Consider the following 25,279-nt stretch of genomic DNA (forward strand, 5'->3'; position numbering starts at 1 on the left):
GCCCCCTCTCGCACGAGCGGCGCACGCATGTGGCGTCACGAGCCTCGAGCTCACGGAGCCAATGAGGGACGCGGAGCGGTTGTGGGCGGGGTCGACTGAGCTCCTCCCCTCAGGCCTCCCCGCCCACCAGCGTGGGGCTTCGGGGCAGCGCCAAAGCCAGGCTCGGCCGGTGGGGCAGGTGCTCTCTCCCGCGGTCCTAAACCTGGGCCGGGAGCAGCGTGGCCAGTGCGGGGAGAGATGTTCCTATCTCCTCATGTAGTTATGTATTTTTCCTTTTAGTTCTGACAATTTTTACTTAACATATTTTAATGTTTATGAGAATTCGAGATTGTTATATCTTGCTGCTGCTGGATTTGCCCTTTTTCTTTCTTTCTTTCAATGTATTTCAGAGCGGAATGGAGATGGAGAGAGAGAGAAGAAACATCAATGATGAGAAAGAATCACTCATCAGCTGCCTCCTGCACGCCCCACACTGGGGACCGAGCCTGCAACCCAGGCATGTGCCCTGACGGGGAATCAAAACGTGACCTCCTGGTTCATAGGTGGATGCTTAACCACTGAGCCACCCAGGCCAGGCTGGATTTGCCCTTTTTGTCATGATGAATGACCAACAGCTACTGGGCATTGCTTTCTTCTGAAATTTCCCTACTGCCACTAGGGGACAGAATTAGCCTAACATTTAAGAACTAGCACTAAATCCCTGTGATTTTGCAAACTGAATGGTGGGGGCTGAGCGGCATTACGGCATTTGTGGGCCCTTTGTTTGCCTTAATGGACCCTTTTCTCCATTAAAAAAAAATTGGTTAAAAATTATATTTTACAATAGTCTGTTCAAGTAACTGCAAAGGTTCCGTGTGCAAGTTCTATTCACATAGGTTCTATCTCAGTGAAATGCAAAAGCAAAGTTATGAACTGTCAGTGAGGAGGGAGAAGACACTGGAATTTGAGGTTATGAAAAACTCACCTATGACCCCTGGAAGTTGCTTGAAGAATTTTCTAGAACACTTCTCAAGAGAAGTTCCAGAAGGAACTGCAGAAACGAGGTCTCCAATATTAGCAGAGGGCAGGACACCAGAGACCTTTTTTTAAGAGCATCATTTTTTAATTTAATTTTTCCCATCACCATCCACCCCCTCTATGCCCTGTCCCCCAACCCCCACAATCACACACTGTTGTCCATGGCCGTGAGTTGAAAGAATTCTTAAAACAGTTTGTGGACTAGTCTAGTCCTCTTATTCTCAGAAGGACCTACCAATGCTAAGATTCTGTGATGGAAGATGTTAAAGGAATAACACGACCTTAACTGATAACTAGCCTCTACCTTCTAAACAAAGGAAAAGTGTAGGAGAATACTCCTCAAGTAAAGGTGAAACAGACAAGTGCAAGGGCACATGCCCGGGTTGCGGGCTCGATCCCCAGTAGAGGGTGTGCAGGAGGCAGCCCATCAATGATTCCTTCTCATCACTGATGTTTCTCTCTCTCTTCTTCTCCCTTCCTCTCTAAAATTAAAAAAATAAAATAAAAATAAATCAATGGAAACAATATTCTCAGATGAGAATTAACCAAAAAAAAACAAAAAAAAAAAGAGAAAAGCTTCCTGGTAGGCACAGAAGGCCCGCAGAGGCGGAGTGCCACAGGTCCTGGGCACAGGGCAGGCCTCAGGGCCTAGTGACGCTTTGGAAGGTAGAATGCCTGTTCTGATTATAACTCTGTGATGTCTATTTAAAACAACCAGCCTCATGACATTACAGGCACAAAAAATTTTAACTTATTAATGCCAAACCATAAGAATAAAATAACAGCCTGGAGAGTTACTGGAAAGGTTTCAAAAATTCTTTATTTTCATAAATTAACACACATAACAGTGGGAATTTTAGAGGCACAACTACCAAACAGAACAGGAGCTGCAGGGGCATCATGTATGCCAATGTTACCAAAAAATGTACAAAATCTCACTGAACTATTGACCGTGATAATCTATAAACACGTCAGGCAGCTACTTACTGGCCAGCCCAGCCCACGGAGATGCGGAGGCCTCTCACCAAAATTCCAATCCAATTCAGCACCAGAGAGGGACTCGTGAAGACACACAATGAACAAGCAGCGAACCTGACTGCTGTGCCGGACGGTGGACGGGACGGGGCCCTCGCTTGGCCATCCGATAGCCTTTGCTGCCCCAGGTGCGGTTAGAGAGCATTACATTTGATTGAGATAAAACAGCCTTCTCCCAGCCGGCCTTGCACACAGACGTCCAGTTGTGCTGAAGGAGCCCTTCCCTTCCATGAGTTCAGGAAAGGTTGCTCCACGTTACCTGGCCGATTATTTAGACTTTGGATACAGCCACCCACAAGGTGGTGAATAAGAGGTCCTTTCCATGATACCAGGGGAAAAGCTTACAGAAACAAAACAGGAGAATTTTAAAAAGCACCAACTGCATACACCTCCCACCCCAGGGACCGGGAGGGAAGGACCGCTGCCTAAAGTTGGTTTCTGCGGACGCTCACGCACATATGGGACTGGGAGATGGCATTCTGGCCTGGAGACAAGGCTGGCTCCGGGCGCCGCGAGGCGGCACCAAAGCTCGAGGACCCGCCCCAGCCCTGCACCCTTGGGGCAGCGCCTGGCCTGGCCTGGCGGGCAGGGACGGAGCCGTGGGGGATGGAGGGGCCTGCCCGGAGGATGGGATCTGGAATTTACCTCCGATTGGCTCTGGCACCCACTCAAGACTCTTTCAGGCAAAATTGTGACAAAGTGTCATGATTTTCACAGCTCTTGGAGCGCAGAGTTTTGGGATTCACAGCATGAGTTTCTGAGCTTTTCAGGCTCCAATAAGGCAAACGCTACATGTCTTTCCACTGTACCTCCCTCGGCTGTAGCTCTCAGAGTAAGGTCAGTAAGAAAAAGTGGACATAATCTGGTTTAAAAGGTGATGAGGTATGAAGGAATGGAGCTGGAAAGGAGGCCAAAGGAAAGGAGACGGGGAAGGTGGTTGGGGAAGCAAATACAGCTATAAACTGAAAGACGAGAAAACCCATAGTTCAAAGACTCAGCAAAAAACTGATGGGTGGAACCCCAACTGGACCTGAGATCTCTCCTCCCTTTCCCATCTTAATGACACTAAACCAGAGTTGAGTAAGTTATACTTAACTAGAACTCCCTGCCACTTCGGAAGGAAGTCCCCAAACTTAGGAATTGTACCAGCGCCCACCCAGAACCAGACGCTCGGGGCAGGCCGTGTGCCAGCAGCTGACTCACATCCCGTCATCGGCGGGACCCACAGGCTCCGAGGACCACAGACAGTGCAGCTGGCTAGCCAATGGGGAGAACAGAGGTTAAGACACGTGTGCCTGAGCGTGGCTAGAACCCTTCTAGCGACTTTAGGTAAGCAGCTGCAAGGTCGCAGTGGGGACCCATTCTTAACTTTGCGGCAGGGAAAGGCCCTCGCCAGAGGGCATGCTGAGCATCTCAAGCATAGACAGGCTGGCCTCGGAGCAGCTTCCCTCCCACATTCCCAGGACGAGGAAGGAGCCCAGGTCTCCATTTCCACCAATTCTCCCTTTCCAGAGACCAATGTCCCCAATCACTGCTGCTGGCCCATAAAATGCCATGCCTCTCACCGGCAAACCTGAAGTCATAACTGTAATGTTGGTGATGCCACAGTTGTGGCACCTCAACGTCAGCCTGCAGGGTGACGTGGCTACCACATCGCTGACTCGGCTACACCCGCACGGGTGCTGGCAAACAGGGCTCTGGTGACTCACTGGGCGTTTGCAAGCTTGTCCAGCACTTCCCTGAGCACGACTGTGCAAGGGCACACTGTATTCCTCACCCCCCCCCCCCCGAAGCAAGAAGACAGAAGCCCCACGGACCCTGTCCCAGGGAGGGAGCAGTACCGAGGTGAACACAGGTCGTGTCCATACAGTCCAGGCCAAGTGGACGTGCAGGGCAGAACGGGCTCGCTCACTCAGAGCCGGGGGAAGGCTGGCTCTCCTAACGCTGTCCGCCCTGGCCTGAGCAGCTCGGGACTCCAGGTGTGTCTGGGACTCGCTAGGCTATGTCTGAGATGGGGCCTTTGTTTTTCCCAGCTCACGTCTGTCTCTCTGCTCCAGTGTGGCACAGACTGTCAACCGCAAAAGAAAGGCACATAGAGACCTCCCGCCCCCCCCGTCTCCCCACGGACAAACGGGGGAACAAAAGAAACCTGCGAGACACATCCCAGGGCGGCACCGCTCACTCCTCTAACAGACTGGCTCCAAAGTGTCTGCAGCTTGGACAGTTCCCATTGGCAGCGGCTTCCGCAGTGGCTCCTAGGAGGACAGGGAGAGGTGGCCAGTGTCCTGAGGCTGGGACTAGTCCATTCACCAGGCAAGGAATGTAATTCTTTGAACTCTTGTTGAGAAAGAGAGGGGGGGGGCGGCGGGGGAGGGAGGGAAAAACACAAGGGAAGAGGGCCGGGGAAGCAGGGGCGGCACACAGGGATTAGTGGGAAAGGAATGAAACCTCTGGGCTTGCTAACCCACACGGCATCTTCTGCCCAGACTCCCGTGGGCACAAAAGCAGCTCAGCAAGCACTGGCATTCTACATTTCCAGTGGGTTCGACACAGGAGCCCAGAGTACAAAGAGGTGTCCTCAGAGGCGCCGGCCGGCCGTGGGATTCTGCGATCCCACCGCAAGGACACACCACTGAGCCTGATCCGTGGGGGCCCCTCCCCACTCTCAGGGCCGGCTGCTCCGACAGCTGCAAACACGCTGGTCGGCCTCCACCTCCGCCCATGTTGTACCCAACTTGGTTACATTCCAACACTTCAGATAAAATCCATTAAGACCACACCCAACCTTCACACTTTAAAAATGACTGGGAGAGAACCTGCTCTTACTTCCGTCATTAAAATTAATACATCTACTCAGCACGCGAGAATGAGAGCCCAGATGAAAGACGCGCTCCCTCCTCTGAAGTCCACGGGAGAGAGATGGGGAAGGGACGGCAGAAACACGTGGGTGGAAAGGGTCTCTCCGCCGTCCCAGACCAGGCACTGACAGACTGGGCCAAACGCCTGCCATCTCTTCTGCAGACATGTATTATCTTTCTCCTCGATGTCTTAAAAAATTGTTGTAAAATCACATTTAAAGGCTCTGAACATGCAGCAATTTAAAAAAAAGGAATAAAACAAATGAAAATAACACAACATTAAAAAGTGCAACTTACTTTGAACGGGGCCTGGATGGCCCCTCTGGCACTAGTGACCCACAGTCACAGAGGGAGGAAACAATGACGGGGAAAAGGCGCACACACACACACACACACACACGCACGCACGCACACACACGTACACACACACACACACACACGTACATGCACACACGCGCACACACGCATGCACATGCGCACACACACGCACGCACACACGCACACACGCACACACACACCCCAGTTTCTGGGCAGACGGACTCAAAAGGTTAGGAAACACCACAGGCTTTTCGTTCCTCGGCGACTGAACCGAGCCTGAGGCCACTCAGGCGAGGACGCCAGGCCCCCGCCCTGGGACACGTCTGTCAGCCGTCTGGGTCGAGCACCACGGTAAACAGCGTGACGCTTCCGCGGGGACGTGGATGCCGGAGCCCGTGGAACCTAGTGTTGTGGGAGGCGCGCTGGTCCTCCGCTGGGGACGGCGGAGTGCGGGGGCAGCCGGTGCCACTCCGGACCACCGCCAGGAGGAGGGAGCGCTGCGGAGGTGCTGGGCTCAGCAGGCGAAGTGGAGGGCCCTCCGTCACCAGTCTCTAGAGAGGCTGCACCTGGAAGCAGGGAAATCCATGGACTGCAGTCTGAGTAGTCTGGGCACTGGGCACACTGACGCAACCTCTTCGCAGCGGCCTGGGAACTCACACTGAGACGCCCCAACCCAACTGCTTCTCAGCACCCAGGTGACGGCTCCGCCTCCTCTTCCTTGGCGAAGAAGGTCTCCAGTTCCATCAGTTTCTGTATCAAAAGGGCATCCAGCTCTCGACTCTGAAGTGCTGCCTTCTGGGCTCTGGTGAAGCTGCCCGTCACCTTGACCTTCCCACGAGCTCTCCTCTTTCTCGGGACAGTAAAATCCTGGAATTCTAGAACGCGCTTCCTCTTCTGTTGGCTGATTGAGATTAGCGTACCGTTTCGTTCCTTGGGTTCCTCAAAGATGGTCTCTAAACACCTAAGGGTGGAACACAACACGATCACCTCCACACCCACGCACAGGGCAACACTTCTGGTCAACAGGGCTGAGAGCTGTTTGCACTAACTCTGTAGGCAACTGTTTCCTCTGGCCAGTATCTTTTTTTTTAACGTGTGTATGTGTGTGTTTTCAACTTTGTCGCGTTATAACTGACAACTAAAATTGTAATATATTTAAAAGCACATAATGTGATTTGATATAACTGCACACTGGTAAAGGATTCACACATTGGGGTTAACACACTCATCCCCTCAGATACTTACTTTTGGGGGGATGGGAATACAGTCCCATGACCTGAACTGAATTTAGACCCAAAGGCAGCCAAGTAAAACCTTTTCTGTGTTTGGAATCATATCTGAATATCAGTGATTATTAGTCCAAAAGACAGCCAGCATATTTAGTAAAAACTCCAGTACAAGCTAAAAGGAAACTACATTTTCTGTACTAACTAACCCCAATATACATTTCTTTCCCATCCCACTACCGACCCCAATTCAAATGCTGGGAACTAAAAGCATTGATTCTAGTAATTTCCAAGACCCCACATGGGAAGAACTGAGTGTACCCTGTCTGCAGGTAAAGAGCTGGAGATTTACATCGATCATGTCAGAAGCCCTCCCCGTCTATGACTGCCTGCTCACATGGACCTACCTGTTTGCAGGAGGAGACTTATAATTCTTGTTGGTATATATTTCTTCCAAACTGAACTCCTTTTTCTTTAACCTGAAACGAGAACAAAATGTTTGTCTCTTACAAGAGATAAGCTTGGCTTCCTAACTCTGTTCTTTCCATTCATTTACTTTTGACCTTTCTGTAGTATGTTTTAGATGTGTTTCATGTGACCATGTACTGGATTTCCCCACCCCACCCCAGGCTGCCATTCTCTGATGTTATGAAATTTAGCTCATTTATACTTATTGGGAATGATACAGCTGAATTTCCATCTATTTTCTTAACTTACTGCTCCTTTTTCCATCCTCAATTGACGCACTCCCAGCCCCCGCCTCACTTGCTTCTGTCTCTTTCTGCCCATCTCCTGGCTTGGAAATCATACACTCCTCTATTCTTTTAGTGGTTGGCAAAAATTTTATGAGTATATTGAACTCAGAAATTGAAGTGCATCAATATTTTACCCTTCTCCCAAACAACACAAGGTCCTTGGAACTCCTATCTAAATCAGATCAGTACTGTCCAAATTTATGTTATTAGTATTCTATTTTGTCTCCTTTTTTTATTTTGTCATTTATTTGTTGAAGAAATCAAGTAATGTGGATTCCCCAGTCAAGATTTTTTTACTTGATTACATCTACATGGCATAATTTTACATGCTTCTTTGACCTACACATATGGGAATACTATAGGTATTTCCTATAGAGAGGCAATTAAATAAAGAAGCATAATCAGATTAAGGAGCGTTTGGCTAGGAAGATTTTTAGATGGTGGTGTATGCTTCCATCACAAGGGACATGACCCCCGTTTTCACCCTCTTTGTGCTATTGACAGCCACTGAAAACCATTGACAGACTGAGGTAGAGTTATTGTTCTTGACCACGCATCAAACCCGCAACCTTGGTATTATCAGATGATGCTCTAAATCAGCTGAGCTACCCGGCCAGAACAGCTTTTCAGAAAAGGAAGAGGAGAGGGAGAGAGAAATAGAAAAATAGAAACATCAATGATGACAGAGAATCATCAATCAGCTGCCTCCTGCCCATCCCACACTGGGATCAGGCCAAAACCCAGGCATGTGCCCTGGCCAGGAATTGAACTGTGACCTCCTAGTTCATGGGTCAACGCTCAACCACTGAGTCATGCCAGCCAGGCTGGTTTTCAGAACTTTTATCTACAAGATAGAATACATCCAATTTTGAATCCTATTTTATTCTAGTAATGATCAATAATAGAACTATAAAATAAAAATACAATAAGTTAAGATGAAAACCACATGGGAAGAGTGAAACATCAATTATGATCATAGTAATAGTTAACTATTAATTGCATATGTGTTGTGTGAAGCAGTATAATAGCTACAGTACTTTTTTTTTCTCTATTGGACTGTACAGAAACCTTGAGTGTTGGGAATTCTTACTCACATTTTACAGAGAAGTTTCTAAAAGCTCAGGAAGGTTATTAAATAACTTACCTGGGGTGACTTCAAGGACCATGTTAGGCTTCTATTTGCCAATGAGAAATGAAGGAGTGAGATCCACTACATGAAAATATAGCTCTGGAGATCTTTTAAGAAATGTTTCAATTGTCATAGTGTGTCCGTGTAACACATATAATTCCAAAATTCAGGCTAAATACCTAATTTGGAATCTGTTTTTTTCTCCCCACTTCACTTTGTAAGATTAGCAATGGTATCTGTCATAAAAAATGAATCTTTAGAGCCCTAGCTGGTTTGGCTCAGTGGATGGGGCGTCGGCCTGCGGACCGCAGGGTCCCGGGTTCAATTCCGGTCAGGGGCATGTACCTCAGTTCCTCCACAGCCCGAGCCCTGGTCGGGCCTCACACAGGAGGCAACTGATCAATGTGTTTCTCTCACATCGATGTTTCTCTCTGTCTCTCCCTCTCCCACTCCCCCTAAAAAATCAATGGAAAAATACCCTTGGGTGAGGATTAACAGAAAAGTAAATAAAACAAAATGACCAAATGGATTATGACATGTTGGCCCAGTTTAAGAAAATAAAAATAAATCTTTAGAAACCAAATCTTTGAAGGCTATAAGTAGACCATAACATGGATCTCACATTTTCTAAAAACATAAAAAAAATTTCCTTCTTTCCTTCATAACATTTAGGCCCCTTCCTAGTTTTGTGCACAGAATATTGTGAGCTTGAGCTGTGGGGTCCGGAAGGGCTGTGTGAGACAGAAACCACCTGTGTCATGACTGGAAGCTCAGCACCCTCACCTACACCTGGGGTGACAACAGTTTCCTCCCAGCACCACTGAAGGGCGAACAGAGAGTATGCACCCAGCGGGGCGGCACCAGCCTGGCCTGGTGAGCTCAGTACAGAGGATGAGGACCGTGGTCAGATAGCTCTGCACAGAAACCTCTGGCCACACTGCCAATGAATATTCTTGGCTCAACCTTAGGAGTAAAATAGCTCAAGAGTGTAGGTCATTAAAAGGTCATGACATTATGCCAAACAATTTTCCAAAGGAGGGAAGCCATGTGTACTGGAGAAAGAGCTCACCTTTTGGGGCGAGGGAGGCCCATGGGGGTCAGATTGGGGTCTGGCTTAGGAATGGTTTTCCGGATGCGAATCTGTGAGACTTTCTTTGGCCTCTTCTCTGGCTCAGCCTATTTTTAAGGGTTAAAAAGAAAGATGTGTCAAGTTGTAAGATATTCTAAAAAATATAAAGTCCCTTTTTTCACCCTCAAGGTATCACAGCCCCCATTCACAGATGTGTCTAATAAGTCCTTTACGACAAAGCGGCCCCCGACACTCCTGCCACCAGTGTTTCCAGCAGCTACCCTATTTTACATTATTGAAAGAGAACCCTATCATTATCTGTTGGAGACAGCAGATGTTGCAAAACTGAAAAATGCCATCATTCACTCATCCTCTTTGAATGCATGAAGCAGCGCTGTGGTCTCGTTCTCTAAACATGGTTAAATTCTGTCATTAAGAAAAAAGGATCCAGAAAACAATGAGATTAAGAGATCCAGGGTATCCTTTGGTGGACAAACAGAAAACCTGTCTTGGTCATCTCCAGTCCTCAGCTGAAGCTAAAGGTGGTCAGTAACGGCAGCCAGGGCCCACGTGTGCCTATCACGTGACCTGTAGTCATCGCTGGCCATCTCCAGTGCCTCCGCCGCCTGACCCCACGAGCACTCTACACTCACCTCTTTCTGTTCCGGAGGGCTGCTCTGGGGACGGGGGCGCGCTGCTGTCACACCATCCAGCTCATCTAATCCAGGAACCGGGAACTCAGAGGCCGACAGCAGGAGCTTGCCGACAGCCGAGTCTGTTACCAAGCGAGCCTTTGGTACCAGGGCAGGGAATGGAGGCTCTAGCCTAGCAGCACCGAGAGAAAGACACAAGAAAAGGACTGGACTCACTTTCTACCTCAGCACATTGAACTTAACACCCAGACGAGGGCTGAAGCCTTTTGCCAGCAATGACATTTCAACCTGATCTCTAGTCACATCTGGGCATGGCCTGTGTGCGTATGCACAAATTTACAAGAATGCAGTCAATCCATTTCATTGGTATGGAGCGATAAAATAAGGCAGGGGTCCTCAAACTTTTTAAACAGGGGGCCAGTTCACTGTCCCTCAGACCGCTGGAGGGCCGGACTATAGTTTAAAAAAAAACTACGAACAAATTCCTATGCACACTGCACATATCTTATTTTGAAGAAAAAAAACAAAACGGCAAAAACACCCGCATGTGGCCCGCGGGCCATAGTTTGAGGACGCCTGAAATAAAGAAAAAGTAATGAATAAGGAAAAATGTAAAAAGGAACAGATGTTTTGGAAGGGAGAAGACATTTAGTGAACTAAACAAATGAAATGCAGGCAGATGAGATCAATCCCATCCAGGCACTGAAGTTGGCTCAATGACTAAAAATAGCTTGAGAGGGAACTTACAGTATAATGAGCTGGCTAAGTGATTTTGATCCCCCCCCCTTATTTGGTATTGATTACACATTCTTGGTTGTTACTTATAATAAAACACATTTGAATCTAAGATTCAATCTGGTTTAGAAAACAAAAGCTCAGAATCACACCAGGCCTGATCCACACCATCGCTAGCATATTCATTCTCTCTCTCTCTCTCTCTCTCTCTCTCTCTCTCTCTCTCTCTCTCTCTCTCTCTCTCTCTCTCACACACACACACACACACACACACTCACTCCAGGACTCACCTTATCTGACTGCCACTGGCGTTGTAAGTAGCTTCCATGCCTGGAAGAGGCACATATGGCAACATGGTGTGGCTGACGCGAAGCAAAAGTACATGAGCAATAGGTTAGGGCAGCGGAACAACAGAAAACATTTTGATGTCATTATGGGTTTAGCACATGACACTCAATCAGAGCCCTCGGCAGATAAGAAATGTCAGTCACTCAGAAAGATGACAATCTCCCAGTCGGGAGCATTTCATTTATGTGCTCATCACTGGAATGGAGGCAGGCCGACGGGAGATTATTTTCTCACTTAGAGGGAAAGAAGGTAGAAATAAGCAGAGGACAGTAAGAGAAAGGAGGGGAAAAGAGTCACAAGGGCAACATAAAACATGTTTAAAGTTTCTATTTAGTCAAAGAGTTATAAACAGGAGGATGTATCTATTACATCTAAATCAGATCTTTAGGGTTATAACTCTCAAATTCTTTTTCTTCTCTAACTTTCAATTAGAAGGTAAAATGATAGTGGTGAAATTATTTTCCTAGTGGTCAAACCACAAGAACTCTCTTCCAAGTTCACGTAAATTCTATAAATTCTACAACTATAGTATGTAAATGCCAATCTTAGAAGCCTTTCTGTTCCAGAAAGAAATGCAAAGGTTCACAAACCAGATTTGGTGACGCCTACGTAATTAAGTTGTTAAAAAGGTATTTCTTCGTATCCTTTACACACCAAACTCTGAATTAGGTGCTGGTATATTATACTTTGGGAACAAGTTATAGCTACAAGCCATTATTTGTCACTACTTAACGTGTAATGTTGTTCTTTTCAAAGTAGGGACAAGAGGAGAAAAGAAATTCAAAAGACTTGATGGTTTGCAGAATGAATGGGACAGAACAAAGAATGGCACCAAATAAAGGGTTCTGCAGGAAATTAGAGGGGTCTGCATTTAAATCACTGCCCCATTTTCTCAGCAGAGACTGGGCAAGGTATAAGCAGAATGCAGACACAGATCCCAATAGCCCTGCTTATCCAGCAGTGGCCCGCCCGCTCCCTGATGGCAGGCAGCAAAGACGGAACACTCACAAAGAACAGGGGACAGCTTACCTGCTGGCGATGTCCAGAGTTGGCTGTCGCTTGCCGTGAGTGGAATGCAGAGCAGAGGCTTCGAAGGGGCAGGCAGAAGGCCCATGCTGGCTCCAAACGGACAGCACTCGGCCCACCGAATAGGGCAGAGAACAGAAGATCTTGTCTGCTATGGAGGCTGGAGACCTTAACCCTCTCAAGCCCTGTGTAAACTGAGTCATGAAGAGCCTCTGCATGGTGGGCATGTGACTGGAGAAGCTCCGTTTTTTTGTCCAGATTCGGTAACATCCCGGGGAACAAAGTGCTAGGAGTGTGTGAAGGCCAAGGACAGAGCAGCCTGTTCTGGTCTGGACTATGGCGGTGCCTCCGGAGTCTTGGAGAGGAGCTGGAGGCTGTGGAGGAGCCTGGGTATGTGCCTGAGCACGGAGGCCAGTGTCTTCCCTGAATGTGGCCATCCCAGGGCAACCGTGGGACAAGAGAAAGGAGAAGGTCCATTTGGGAGGCTGAGAAGGGCACGGGGTGGCCTCCCCTAAGGCAAGCCTGGCCGGAGCACAGTGCTCAGGAAAAGTCCGCGGGGACTCAGGCGTGCGCTCAGAGCCTGATTTCACGTGAAAGGATATTGGGAAGATTCCAGAACCGAACAGCAGCAGCGGCATCTTGTTGCTCACATCTACGAAGCTCATTTTGATGGCTTCGAGCGGATAAAGTGTCAAGGGCTTATTGTCAGGCCGCCTGTCCCATCCACTAGCTGTCAAATATGGACTCAGCTGCATCATATTGTCTGAAAATCCATCCAGGAGCTTTCTGCACCGGAGCCGCTTGTAGCTTCTAGCCACTGGCAGGAGTTCAGAGGAACACCGCCGGTACCTTAGCCTGTGGGTCTTGGAGGCTGGGGCCAGCCTGGAGGCGAGGACGGAGAGCTGGCTGAGTAAGGCTGAGTCTTTGGTAGGCTTCCTGGCGTTCAGGCTCCTTAGGAGATGGCCCGGGGCAGCCTTCTGCTTTGGTATGTGCCTAACGGGGCTCCCGCTCGGTACTGTTTCGGGTTCCAGCCGTGCGGGTGCAGACAGAGCAGGTGAACTGAGCAATCTGTGTGCTCTTGTGGGGATGGTTTCAGGGGAACTCTTTAAAAAGGCAGAATTCCTGATTTTACTTATTTTTCTCCCCATGTGGACTTGCCCCTGACAGGAAACTCTCTTACATGCCCGATGCGGCTGCTTCTTTAAGGGAAGCACTCCTTTCTGATGGGAAGTGGTCCCAAAGGCACCGTGTATTTCGTAACACCTCGCAGAGTTGGCGTCTTGTGACTTCTGGGGGGCACTATGAAGGCGAGGACCTATGCACAGCGCCGTGTCCTTTTTTAATGGATGACATAATTCCTCCTCCTGTGGGTCTTTCAACTTCTGAAGCCGTGCGTTCATGTTGTCCTGGGCCAGCCGTGCTGGGGGCGCTTCTCTCATCCTGGTGTACTCACATTTGTAATCCTTAGGTTGGTTCTTCCTTTGCACTTCATCCGACAACATATTAGATGATGTACATTGTTCCACTATCGTATGTGCTTCTTCTTGATGCCCACATTCCTCGGCCTTCTGCAACATGGAGTCCAAATCCCTCTGGCTCTGTTGTTCTTCAGCATCACCACACATCCTCCGGGAGTTCCAGTGTGTCTGAGAGCTCTCACTCCTGCTCGCACCGTGACCATCTTCTCTGCTAATCCTCTGGTCAGATTCCTCCCCAACAGCTAAGTGACCTGGTGGTCCCCTCTGATGGTCTTTGGCTTCGTCCCCTTTCACTTTAGTTTCTGTTTCCATCATCAAAGGCAAACTTTTCAAACCGATGTCAATGCCGTTGCCTTCGCCGGGATTCCTCGTGTTCCTTGGTACTCCTTCCTTCATCTCAGGCAGGACTGTGCAGTCCTCGACACTTGCACAAAGCATTTCACCCTCTTTTGGTTTAAAACTATTTTCCAGATCAGGTTCTTCACTTTTAATATTAGCTTCTGATGTTTCTTGAGCAGACAGACACAACGGCATCATCTCAATGGATTTCAGGCTCTCTGGGGGAACAGAGTTCACATCTTGGTGTCTAGAAGACACCAACTCTTCTGAGGAAATTCCAAAGATATTTTCCTTGTCAAACTCAGAATGTATTTCTTGTCTTGATTTTTCAATCATTCCTGGTGTTTCTCTCAGAGATGCTTCTTTAACTTGCTGTTCATGATGAATATGATTTAAGGACACATTTACTCTATCCAACATTCTTGTATTTGGTTCATGATCTGCAATAGGCTCTATCTCATTTGCACAAGGGTCTGGACGCACTTCCATTTCACAATCGCTTAACAATCTGCAAACTTTCTCTTCACATGATTTTTTTATTTCAAGAGATTCCACTGCAGAGGAAGTAGCATCTGGGAATTCTGAATCCTGGTCAATCTGTCCTATAAGTGCAGCATTCGAGTCTCCTCTCTGAGACAGGGTACTCCTTGAGGTGTCAATTAATGCCAGTCCACCTTGCCGTACACCACCAAGTGTGTCCAGCATGCCTCGTGTAGGCTTATTATTACAGTTTGTGTAGGCAATGCCTACCATGCCATCTGCGGACTTATCACAACTAGAAATCCTTTCAAAGCCTCCTTTCAAATAGCCTTTCTTCCGACTCCCACCAGACAGTGAGTTGTTATTGCCTGAACTGAATGGCAGATTCTTTTGGTTACAGCTTTCCCCTGTGTTAGGCTCTGTGATGGTCTGTCTCTGGTCACTACCTAGTGTCCCCTTCGCTGGTTTATCTTCACTTCTACACGCATCTGGTCTGTCTAGGCTACTCCGGTAGTCAAGGACTTCATCTGTCTTCTGATCAAGAGTTTTAACTGCTTGATTCATGTTTTTAAAACTGGAGCACTTAGCAGGAGACAGCTTCAATCCTTTTTCAGGATTTGGAATGTTTACAGATTGGTTTAGTTCTTGTGTGGCACAACCAGAGTTGTTATATTTATAAAACACAGTCTCTTTGGGTATATTCTGTTCCTTTAATTCTAGCCCTTGCTCACCGGGTTGGATGTGATTGGTGCCGTGAATGGTTTTGTTGGAAGCTTCACTATTTAACATACCTACTGTCCTTTCATTCCTGATCTTATCTCCTGGAAGGCTGTCCTTAGTTTCTCTTCCATTAAGTTCACTTCCCTCTGATGTACAACTCACTTTACGGTTGCTTCTTTCCACGGAGTCTTCTCTTCCTGGGGAGCAGTGATCGCTGTGCTGAAATGCATTTTCATAGTTGATTATCAAAGAGTTTTCACCTTCCAGGATGATTCTGCTAGACTCATAAGCAGCACAGGCAGAACACATGCTCTCTCCTGGTGCATTTTCCCCTACACAATGGCAGCTAGAGAGATGCTGAGGTTGAACACTCTGACAATCCATGATAGAGACCTCTGGAGGCAAGACTGCTACTTCTTTCTTACATGACAGAAGTCTGGAATGTAGATCTTCTGTTCCTGAATCAGCCATTTCGTTTTTTCTTTGTAGGCTTCCTGGTTTGATATTTAAGGTGAAATTGTTTGACGAGGCACCACAGGTTTCGTCACCTGTTGGAGAGATGTCTTTCATTTCTGTCTTCATGGGGATGGTTTGGATATCAGTAAGGACGCTGGCTCCATCCTCTAATGGAGGGTGATGGCTCTGTTGGGAATCCTCGCTTAGTGCTAAAGGCAACTCTTTGTCAGTTGACAATGTCGCATGATCTTGAGAATTAAGGGACACTTGATTTAAAACACATTCACTTTCTATTTTGTCTAGAACCAGTTCATCAGTAGAGGGAAGTTCATTCATCTCACAGGCAATGCTCTGTTCACCTAAATGTGGAATACTGTCCTGTGCGGTCTGTACAGATTTTTCTGACTCAGGTCTGCAACCAAATTCTAGAGATGGTAATAGCTGAGCAGCATCTTTCTTGGGTTTTGATTCCTCATTTACAAGACTTAGCTGGTCCTCTGGCATTAAACTCACAAGGATTTTTTTTTCAATCATAAAGTCACTATATAATGCTTCATTTAACTGGGTGTCACCTTCCAGATTTCTCTGGGTGCTGACTAAGGAGTTAGGGTCTTTACTGTAAATCTTTTCACTTAACATACCAGGCTCGATAGTGGTTGTCTGTTCTGGCTCTTCAATCTGCATCGAAGAGGAAAAACTGCTTTCTTCAGAGTGTCTGCCTGGATGGCTTATATTAGTAAAAGTTTCTCTATGGTCCTCAGGGTCTGTTAAGCTACCTTCCATGTCTAAAGTGATATTCAAGTCTTTTTTTTGAAACATGACTTCCGTGGCTTCGGGAAAAGACTTGGGCATTGGAGAACTGGAGCTGTCTGTATGGATACTGCCTTGAAGGCAATAGTTACCGTGGATACTTTCTTCTGGGGAGGCAAAAGTCTTTTTTTCTCCAGAACAATGACCACTAGCATCTTCTGGTTGCTTGGCATTAACAAGAAAGAATTCCCCCCCTTCAGACCTGAAGTTCAAACACTGTTCTTCATTTTCTTCTCTAGAAGCCAAGTTCTTGCTTTGAGCGTCACCATCAAAACAGGAATTCTCTGTCTTTTCAGCAGATCTCTTTAGCAAGCCATCACCTGCAAAACTACATTTTCCTAAGGCTGTTGTTCTGGATTCTGGACCAGATAAACTTGATTTGAAACATGAAACTTCAGAATTTTTTCCTAAGGGTTCTACAACTACATTTCTCATGGGTCTGGGACTGGCATGTGCAGAACCGTGTTTGTCATTATGGTGGCCAACAATCTGGTGGTGATTGTCATCTGCTTCACAGACAAGGCTTAACTTACACAGCTCTTCCTTCCCATTGTCCACTGTGCAAATGGCACTGTTCCCTGGTAATAATGACAACGAAGAAGAACAAGTTTTTAATTCTTCACATGCTTTTTCTTTAGGAGTTGCCTCTGTTAACCCAGGCTTCGCAAAGTTTAAAGGCTCTAGGGAAACTAATGTGCTGGTTTCTGAAACCTCACCACTGGTCATGATTTTGTCTCCTTCCGGGTAATTGCTGCACTCAGCCGAGAGATCTTTACTCACATTGCCATTCTTGTGTCCATCATTATTATCTGTCTTAGTCCCATTGACCTTCATACCTTGTACTTGTTCAGCAGATTTTGACAGAATTTCAGTTGTAATTTGTTCATTTCCTTCTGCACAAAAACAATAATTCCAAATCAGCATGTAATCATAAAAAATAAATTCATGAAGGTAGAGCAAAGTAATCATGCAACAAACAACAAAAATGCCCAACTCAAAAGAAGAATTGCAAAGTTAGTGCACTAAACCCTTGGTTTTGTTCTCTGCAGAACATGACAGAGGGCCGTAAGGGTACCTGACTGCAACAGGCAATTTGGAACAAATGCCTTTCTCTAAGTGTTACTTAAATGTACTTAGCAGGACAAAGGACTACAACACGAAGACACACCTAATTCAGAGTCTTAAGCAGCTTCCATTCTGAAACATTAACGAAGCAGACTCACAATATAACAGCTTATATTATTAGATGACTACCTTCTTACTACTTAAATAATTAAATACTAAAGAAGTCACTGATCAGTTACCTCAGCAGAAATACCTGGAATAATAGCTTCCCTACAAGACTGGTCATGAGCTGGTGGTAATCACTGAAACTGAGTGAGGTACATGGGGGGTTAGTATGCTCTCTACTTTCAAAAAAAATTGCAATTTTATAAATATTTCCAATATGAAGATTTGTGAGAAGTAAATACCTTTGATCCTCAGACAATCCTCAGGGAGGTCCATGCATAACAGTTCTTTGCGTGACGGCATCCGGGGGTCCTCCTGCAGGAAGAAGATCAGCAGTCAGGAGGACTCAGAGCTCTGCTGAATACTTGAGCTCATGAATGAGAACTCTTTATGACTCTGGAAATTCACTAAAGTCACAAAGATTGGGAACTGAAGGAAACCTCAAATTTAAATAAGTATAATCAATACAATCTCCCACTTCTCTAGAATTTGAGCTGGAAAAGCCAACTTTCCCAAGATCGGGACAACAGAGGTTTAAAATGTTGGACTAAAGATCCATACAAAGCCCTATAAATACCTTCTGAATCAAGAAACAAATTGCTCCAATGTAATCTTAATTTCATTAGAAAAATATATCATGAAACTTGATGTACTGTATCTCAGTCCCTAACCATTCGAAATACATACTCAATTTTCTTTCCAAAGTTTCTTCCAAAAGTTAGTAGAAGGGATATATATATTTTTATTTTCATCCCCCTTCACATGGGAGGAGGGGATAAGGGGAAACACCACCAATAACAACCAGCTTCCTCCTGAAGGAATTCAGAAAATTGGGAAGGGGCAGTGGCAGAATGTGACGGTGTGCAGCAAATGGCTTGGAGCCCATAAGGTTAGGGTTGGATTAGACTGACCAGCTGGGAGACACTGACAGACCAGAGATAGCTGCTCACACTCAACCCCTTCTGGGTCATTTCTTTTTCCCTGCCCTAAGAATAAGAAAACATTTTTTTTTTTTCATGGTGATTTAACTGGTAAGCACAGACTATCACATAGCATTCACCTAAATCTACAGGCAGTGAAATCGTTATTACAACTTTTGATAATTTATGTAACACTTTAAAACCCTTACAAAAAATACCAAGTAAAAGCCATTTGAGCCCTGGCCGGTGTAGTGGAGTTGGTTGGGTGCTGTCCCATGTACCTATAGGTTGCTGGTTTGATTCTGGGTGAGGGCACATGCTAGCGTTGTGGGCTCGATGCCCAGGAGGGGCAGACAAGAGGCAGCCACCTTCTTCCTCTCTCTCTAAAAATCAATTAAAAATCTTAAACACACACACACACACACACACACACACACACACACACACACACAGCCATTGGGCTTTAAGCCTGTGGTGGAAACAGAACCCAAAAAGGGGAGAAGACAAAACGAATGAGCAATGTCAAGTACAGGTGAGCATGGGCAACAATAAAACATCACTGACATTGAGAGGTGAGGATTAGCATGGACTGGCATATATAAAGCAGGTCTATTCTTTCATTTTGTAGTTAAGCTTTAGTGTGGTATACTTTTGCAGACCATGAACTTAAAAACAAATATCTTCCAGATAACTTATGTGTAACACTACCATGTCTGCAAAAAGTAAGAATTACAGCATGATGCCAGACTGACATTGTTTGTAAATGGGAGCAGAGCAAGCTCTTACTTACCACAGAAGGAGGAGAATAGAAAAATCACCATTTGGCAACAATCACAGTAATAATGATCTCCAGCAAGTATTATCTGCAACATCAGCAATAGATGTTCAAACTAGTGGTTAAAAGTTTAAGGAGGGGGCGGAGTTTGAGAATCATCCCTGGCCGGTGTGGGGCAGTTGGTTGGAGCATTGCCCCATACATGGAAAGGTGGCAGGTTCGATTCCTGGACAGGGCACATACCCAGGGTGCGGGTTTGATCCCCGGTAGGTCAGGGCGTGTATGGGAGGCAACTGATCGATATTTCCTACAATATTTTATCAATGTTCCAACTTTCAGGAGGTAGAATCCTAAACATTTCTTCCTACCATTTAGATTTTGTTAGATACTGACATCTGATCATTACTATACTAACACTGCCTGCAAAATCTGTCATGAATGAATAGATTTTTAAGATAAAGTTCCCATGGATCCCTCTTTCAACCTCAAGTGAAATAACTGCTATAGTTTGCAGCATTCTATCAAATATAGGACATAAGAAACATCATGTAGTAGCGCAACTTGTTTTTCAAATTGACACTAAACAAATTCTTTGCCTTGCCCATGCAACACACCATCTCCCTGACCACTGCTTTGGAATGAAACGCAGCTCTGGGACTTCTCCAGAGTTTTGGCAGATTTTAGGAGGGTCTTAAAAACCATTCTTACACTGTTTGTCTGTAATCTTATTTCCCATTAAAAACTGGCTGTATGTTCTGGGGGGAAAATACAATTCTCTTATTCATTCCCATGAGACTAGTTTAGAGCAGGAAAAACACACAAACACTTAAGGGGAGAAATGACTATACATCAGGCTGTCAGCTTGTATAAGCAGGGCAGTCCGAAGCTCCTTGGGGCCTGATGTACTGCTGAGCCATTAGCCCAGCTTGTAACCAGACCCTGCGGAGCTCCTCCAAATCCGAGCTTCCTGAGCTGGAGGCAGAGGCAGATGGAAGGGCAGTGATGATGGCCCCCATCTTCAGATGGGACTGCCTATACAATTATAGGTTCACAACATGGAGCAAATGAGATATTTCCTACTTCATGACATTTGTGGAAATAGCCAGGATTATGTTCATAGCAAAGTACACTGAAAATAAAGCAACTTCTGTATTTCTAGATGGAACCCTCACTTTCCTATGTTTGTATATTTAGAAAGGAACAGCTGTAGAACGGTAACTATAAGTCATCTTAACAGAGCTTAATAAAAAGGAGTTTTCATCCATCCATTGCAATTCAGAGAAACTGGTGACTTTACATAAGACTTTACATGTTAGTTCAGTAAGATTTTAATAGCATTCCCCCACAATAAGTTATCTAAGATAACTGCTAAAATAATTAGGAGGAAGTTCCGCCTTAAGCTTCAGCAGTATGGCACCAGTGCTTTGGTCACTTCTTTGTCACACACTTTTAATAACCTAGAATAATAAAAGCGTAATATGCTAATTAGACTGGACATCCAGGGGCTTTGAGGGAAGCCCGGGTCCCGGGTGCCTGCCGGCGGCTCGAGGGAAGTCCGGGTCCTGGGTGCTAGAGGGATGCCGGTGCCAGCAGCCGGGGGAAGGAAGGCCGACTAGTACTCTTGCACGAATTTCATGCACCGGGCCTCTAGTATGAGGTAAGAACTGTGGGCCAGCCATCGCTGTGGGGACAACAGTGCCCCGGCAGACCCGGAGATCAGCTCATGGCTACCAATTGTACTACTGAGAGTGTAGAGTTCAGATTTTTTCACCTTTACTGAAAATGAATTCTTTCCAACAAGATTCCCTTTTCATCACACAGTAAGCTCTTTCACACCACTGCAAATTTCCCTTAGAATCACAGACTCTTAGGGTGAGAAATAAGTAAGCTTAATGGGCATCTAGTCCAACAGCCTTTCATTTAAGTGAAGTCATAAAAATTGTACAATATTGTCTCTTAAACATATGCCATTAAAAAACAAGTTTTCCAACAGCATAACCTGCTACAAGTGATCAACAACCATTGCGTTTCCTTACTTGATGTCCCCTGTCCAGGTACTTTCAAAGAGCCTTTGTATTATAGCTCACAGACAATTCAGAAATTTTTCTGAGTCTGTACTGAGTATGACTAAAGTCTTGTGTCCTGGAACTAAAGCCAGTACAACATATTCAACCCAGGCATATGCTACCAACATTTTTCAATAATAAATGATGCTTCAAAGAATAACCTTGTGGATACACTTTACATTGCCGAAGGTGTACTTCAGGGTAGATACATAGAAGTAACAATGCTAGGTCAACAGGCCAGGGCATATGTAGTTTTGTTAGGGGCAATCCAAGTCTCCTTCTGAATGTTACATCACTATGCATTCCCACTGGCAATATCTTTTGTGAGAATAGCTTTTTCTCCACAGCTTTGCCAACCAGATATGTTGTCATAATTTTTTGTTTTCACTATTCTTGCAAGTAAAAAGCAGAACCACATGTCTCTAATTATGAGTGGGTTTGACCATCTTTTCATGTGTTCAAGTACAATACACACACACACACACACACACACACACACACACACACACACAGTGATTTATCTGTCTTTCCGCTATTGGGTTTTTAATTTATATGTTAGAGATATAAATCCTTTATCTGTGATATATGTTGCAAATACATTCTCCCAATCCATCAGTGTCTGTTGACTATGCCTGTGGTGTTTTGCCATTCTAGCAAGAGTTCTTATCTCAAGGTCCATGGATGTCAGGGCTCTGCAAACCTTCTGAAATGTTAAGTTTTAATTTCTGAGAGGTGTGCAGCATTCATTTAGATTTCCAAAGGGTCCTATGACCTGAGAATGACTAGGAGACATCACTGCCAGGTCTCCCACTGAGCCTAACCGTGCCCAACAGAATCACTTCTGCTTCACAGCTCCCAAATTCCTGAGGCTTCTCTCACTTCTCTTGATTTTTCCCTTTCATAGGAAGACACGCCCAGCAACTCGGCCTCCAATGGTGTGTTGTCAGGTTGTGACGTTATTGTGAATTTTCATCCAGGAATACATTCCTGGTTTTCTATACTCCTGCCACATATGACACCAGGCTCAGCATGAGGAGGGGATAGGAAGGACCCTCTTTGGCCAGGAACCCCAACACCGACACATTCTTGCTCCCCCTCTCCCCGCCACACCCTCCCAACTCTAGGGGCATCTTGAGCTCATCTGAGTGCTGCGGGGAGAAGGGACTCCCTGTGAGTATGATACTCTAACTATAGGCTAGCCAGAGACAACAGAGCACCCTCTCTCAGTCCAGGGAACACATTTCTGTTAATGTGCACTAAGAGCAAACTGGCTTTCCTTGGCAACCATATCACAAAGTTAATTCTAAGTGACCAGCTAAAACCTGTAGGTCTTCTGTTTCTTCAAAAAAAATACTGCTTTTTTTTTTACTTGTGGAGTTCAATTTATAAAATCAAGTACAAAATCTTACATTTATTACTATTAGTCATAGTATAGTCAAACCTCAGTTCTCGGATGTCTCCCATCTCGAACAATTCGGTTCTTGACCAAGTTGTTCACAGAAAAAATGTCTTAGTTGTAGAACAAAACTTCGGTTCTCAACCTGACAACCCATTCATGCTGATACCTGTATGCTCAGTCACACGCCTGTCAGGTGACAAACAAAGGAGCGAATGCATGAGTATGAGTCAGTTTACCACTAAACCTCATGATGTTAACATCTCAGGAAATTGTGCTGTGAATATTTTTGTGGGTTTTTTTTTTTTTTTTGCTTTTGTTGTTGCTTATTATTATTAAACTAGAGGCCCGGTGCATGAAATTCGTGCATGGGAGGGGGTTCCCCCTCAGCTCAGCCTGCACCCTCTCAAATCTGGGACTCCTCAGGGGATATCCAACTGCCGGTTTAGGCCCGATCCTGGGGATCGGGCCTAAACCGGCAGTCGGACATCCCTCTCACAATCTGGGACTACTGGCTCCTAACTGCTCACCCGCCTGCCTGCCTGCCTGATCACCCCAAATGTCCCCCTGCCAGCCTGATCACCCCTAACCACCTCTGCCTGCCCGCCTGATTGCCCCCAACGGCCCCCACCCCCCGCCGGCCTGGTCACCCCACGCAGCCTGCTGTTCATTCGTTTGGTTGTCCCTCACTAACCCCCCTGCTGGCCTTGTAGCCCCATGCAGCCTGTGTTCGGTTGTCCGTCTGGTTGTTTCAGTCGCGATGGCCCCTGGCTTTTTATATATTAGGATATGTACAATAAGTCACCATGGGTCCTAAGAAAGTTAGTGATAGGAGCAAAGTGAAAAGGAAAGTCAGTTTTTGAACAATGATAGAGCTTAAAAAAGAAATAATTGCAAAGTATGATAAAGCGTGTCTGATCTGGCTACGAGTATGGCATGGCAAAGTCAATGATTAGCATGATTTTAAAACATAAAGAGGCTATCAAGAGTGCTGATGCTATGAATGGGTGAAAGTGCTCACAAGACAACAATCACAGGAAATTGTGAAAGGTTAAAACAGGGAATCATTTGGGGGTCTGGAAAGGATTAATTCAATTATTTATGTCATTTCTAATGGGAAAAAATGATTCAGTTTTTGAACAAATTGCTTCTCAAACAGCCTTCTGGAACAAATTAAGTTTGAGAACCGAGGTTCCACTGTATTTACCTATGGTGGAGTTGGAAGAGAAAAAAGAGATGGTTTTAAAAAGGAATAGAGTCCCTGGATGGTTTGGCTCAGTGGATAGAGCGTCAGTCTGTGGACTGAATGGTTCCAGGTTCAATTCCAGTCAAGGGCGTGTACCTAGGGCACATGTGGGAGGCAACAGCCTCCTCCAAAGACATCTCCGTGACATCTTACTCCACATGCTATCCCTAATCAGGATACTACCCTAACTTAACCCTGTGCACTCGCTTGCTTTTTTCTCGAGCTGCTACCGATGCTAATTGTGTCGAGTCACACTCGACATCCGAGTGCAAAAGGTTAAGGGACAAGTACACATAATTTCTTAACATCAGATGCAGAAATACTGTATGACTATCACAAAGAGACTCAGTATTTCATATACAATAGCTGCTTCAGAGAAGTGACACTTTTTCATTAAATAAACACTTCCTCTCTTCAAGGGTCTAACATCTTAAAAGATCATCCAAAAAAGTTAACACCAAAGTCAACATTTTGGAAATGTTTCAAGAATAAATCATAAGCTACCTGTCAGCACCTATACTTTAGCCTGGGAAATATGACTCTGGAAAACTGTCATTCATATTCAACTCATCTGAATCAAGATCTCATTTCTTACCTGACTTGGGCTGATCTTTTCGTCAGAGGCTGTGGAATGTTGACATGGGTCTTCCTTTGCTCCCTTACAGGGGTCTCTTATAATTTCCACCTGGTCCCCTCGATCTCTGAAGACCTTTAGCTCCATGCTCTTGGTTTTCTCTTCCCTATCCAAGATTCCAGAAGCCACAGAACCTCCTGTTGTGGAGTCCACCAGCCCACACCGCCCAGGCTCTCCCCCATGATCCAAGGTCTCAGAGGTTTCTTCACAACTTTCCGCATGAGTCCTCTGCAGCTCCAAGGGCACTGCCCTACTCTGACTTATAAGAGAGCTTGAGGCTCCAGGTTTTACATCTGGAATCACACTTGGCTCAGGGTCAGCATGAAGCTCTTTGGAGACGCTTACTGGGAGTTCAGAGTATAATTCCTGTACCACGGCAGACATGGAGGAATCAAGTGGAACTGGCTGAGTCTCTATTCCGGATGACAGCATTAGGGCAGATGTAGATTATGGAGTCAAGTCTTACATCAAATGTTTCACCCTGACACAAATCAAAGGAAGGGATAAAAGTTTAAAACTTTGCAGGGTTGAAGAAAGCTGTCTCAGCTCAAACTGGCAAA

The 25,279-nt window shown here is 45.8% G+C and overlaps 1 protein-coding gene across 1 annotated transcript; it reads right to left on the minus strand.

The window, feature by feature from the left end:
• Nucleotides 1-5,419: 5,419 nt before the first annotated feature.
• Nucleotides 5,420-25,279, minus strand: PRR14L (proline rich 14 like). Its single transcript, XM_008142814.3, has 8 exons — nucleotides 24,681-25,279; nucleotides 17,925-17,997; nucleotides 12,173-17,345; nucleotides 11,086-11,157; nucleotides 10,061-10,232; nucleotides 9,408-9,514; nucleotides 6,862-6,933; nucleotides 5,420-6,189 (listed from the first exon to the last, which is right to left on the minus strand). The coding sequence occupies exons 1-8, from the start codon at nucleotides 25,149-25,151 to the stop codon at nucleotides 5,913-5,915; spliced, it is 6,417 nt and encodes a 2,138-aa protein (XP_008141036.2). The 5' UTR covers nucleotides 25,152-25,279; the 3' UTR covers nucleotides 5,420-5,912.

This window comes from Eptesicus fuscus, chromosome 23, assembly GCF_027574615.1.
Source record: "Eptesicus fuscus isolate TK198812 chromosome 23, DD_ASM_mEF_20220401, whole genome shotgun sequence".
NCBI classification, from domain to species: domain Eukaryota; kingdom Metazoa; phylum Chordata; class Mammalia; order Chiroptera; family Vespertilionidae; genus Eptesicus; species Eptesicus fuscus.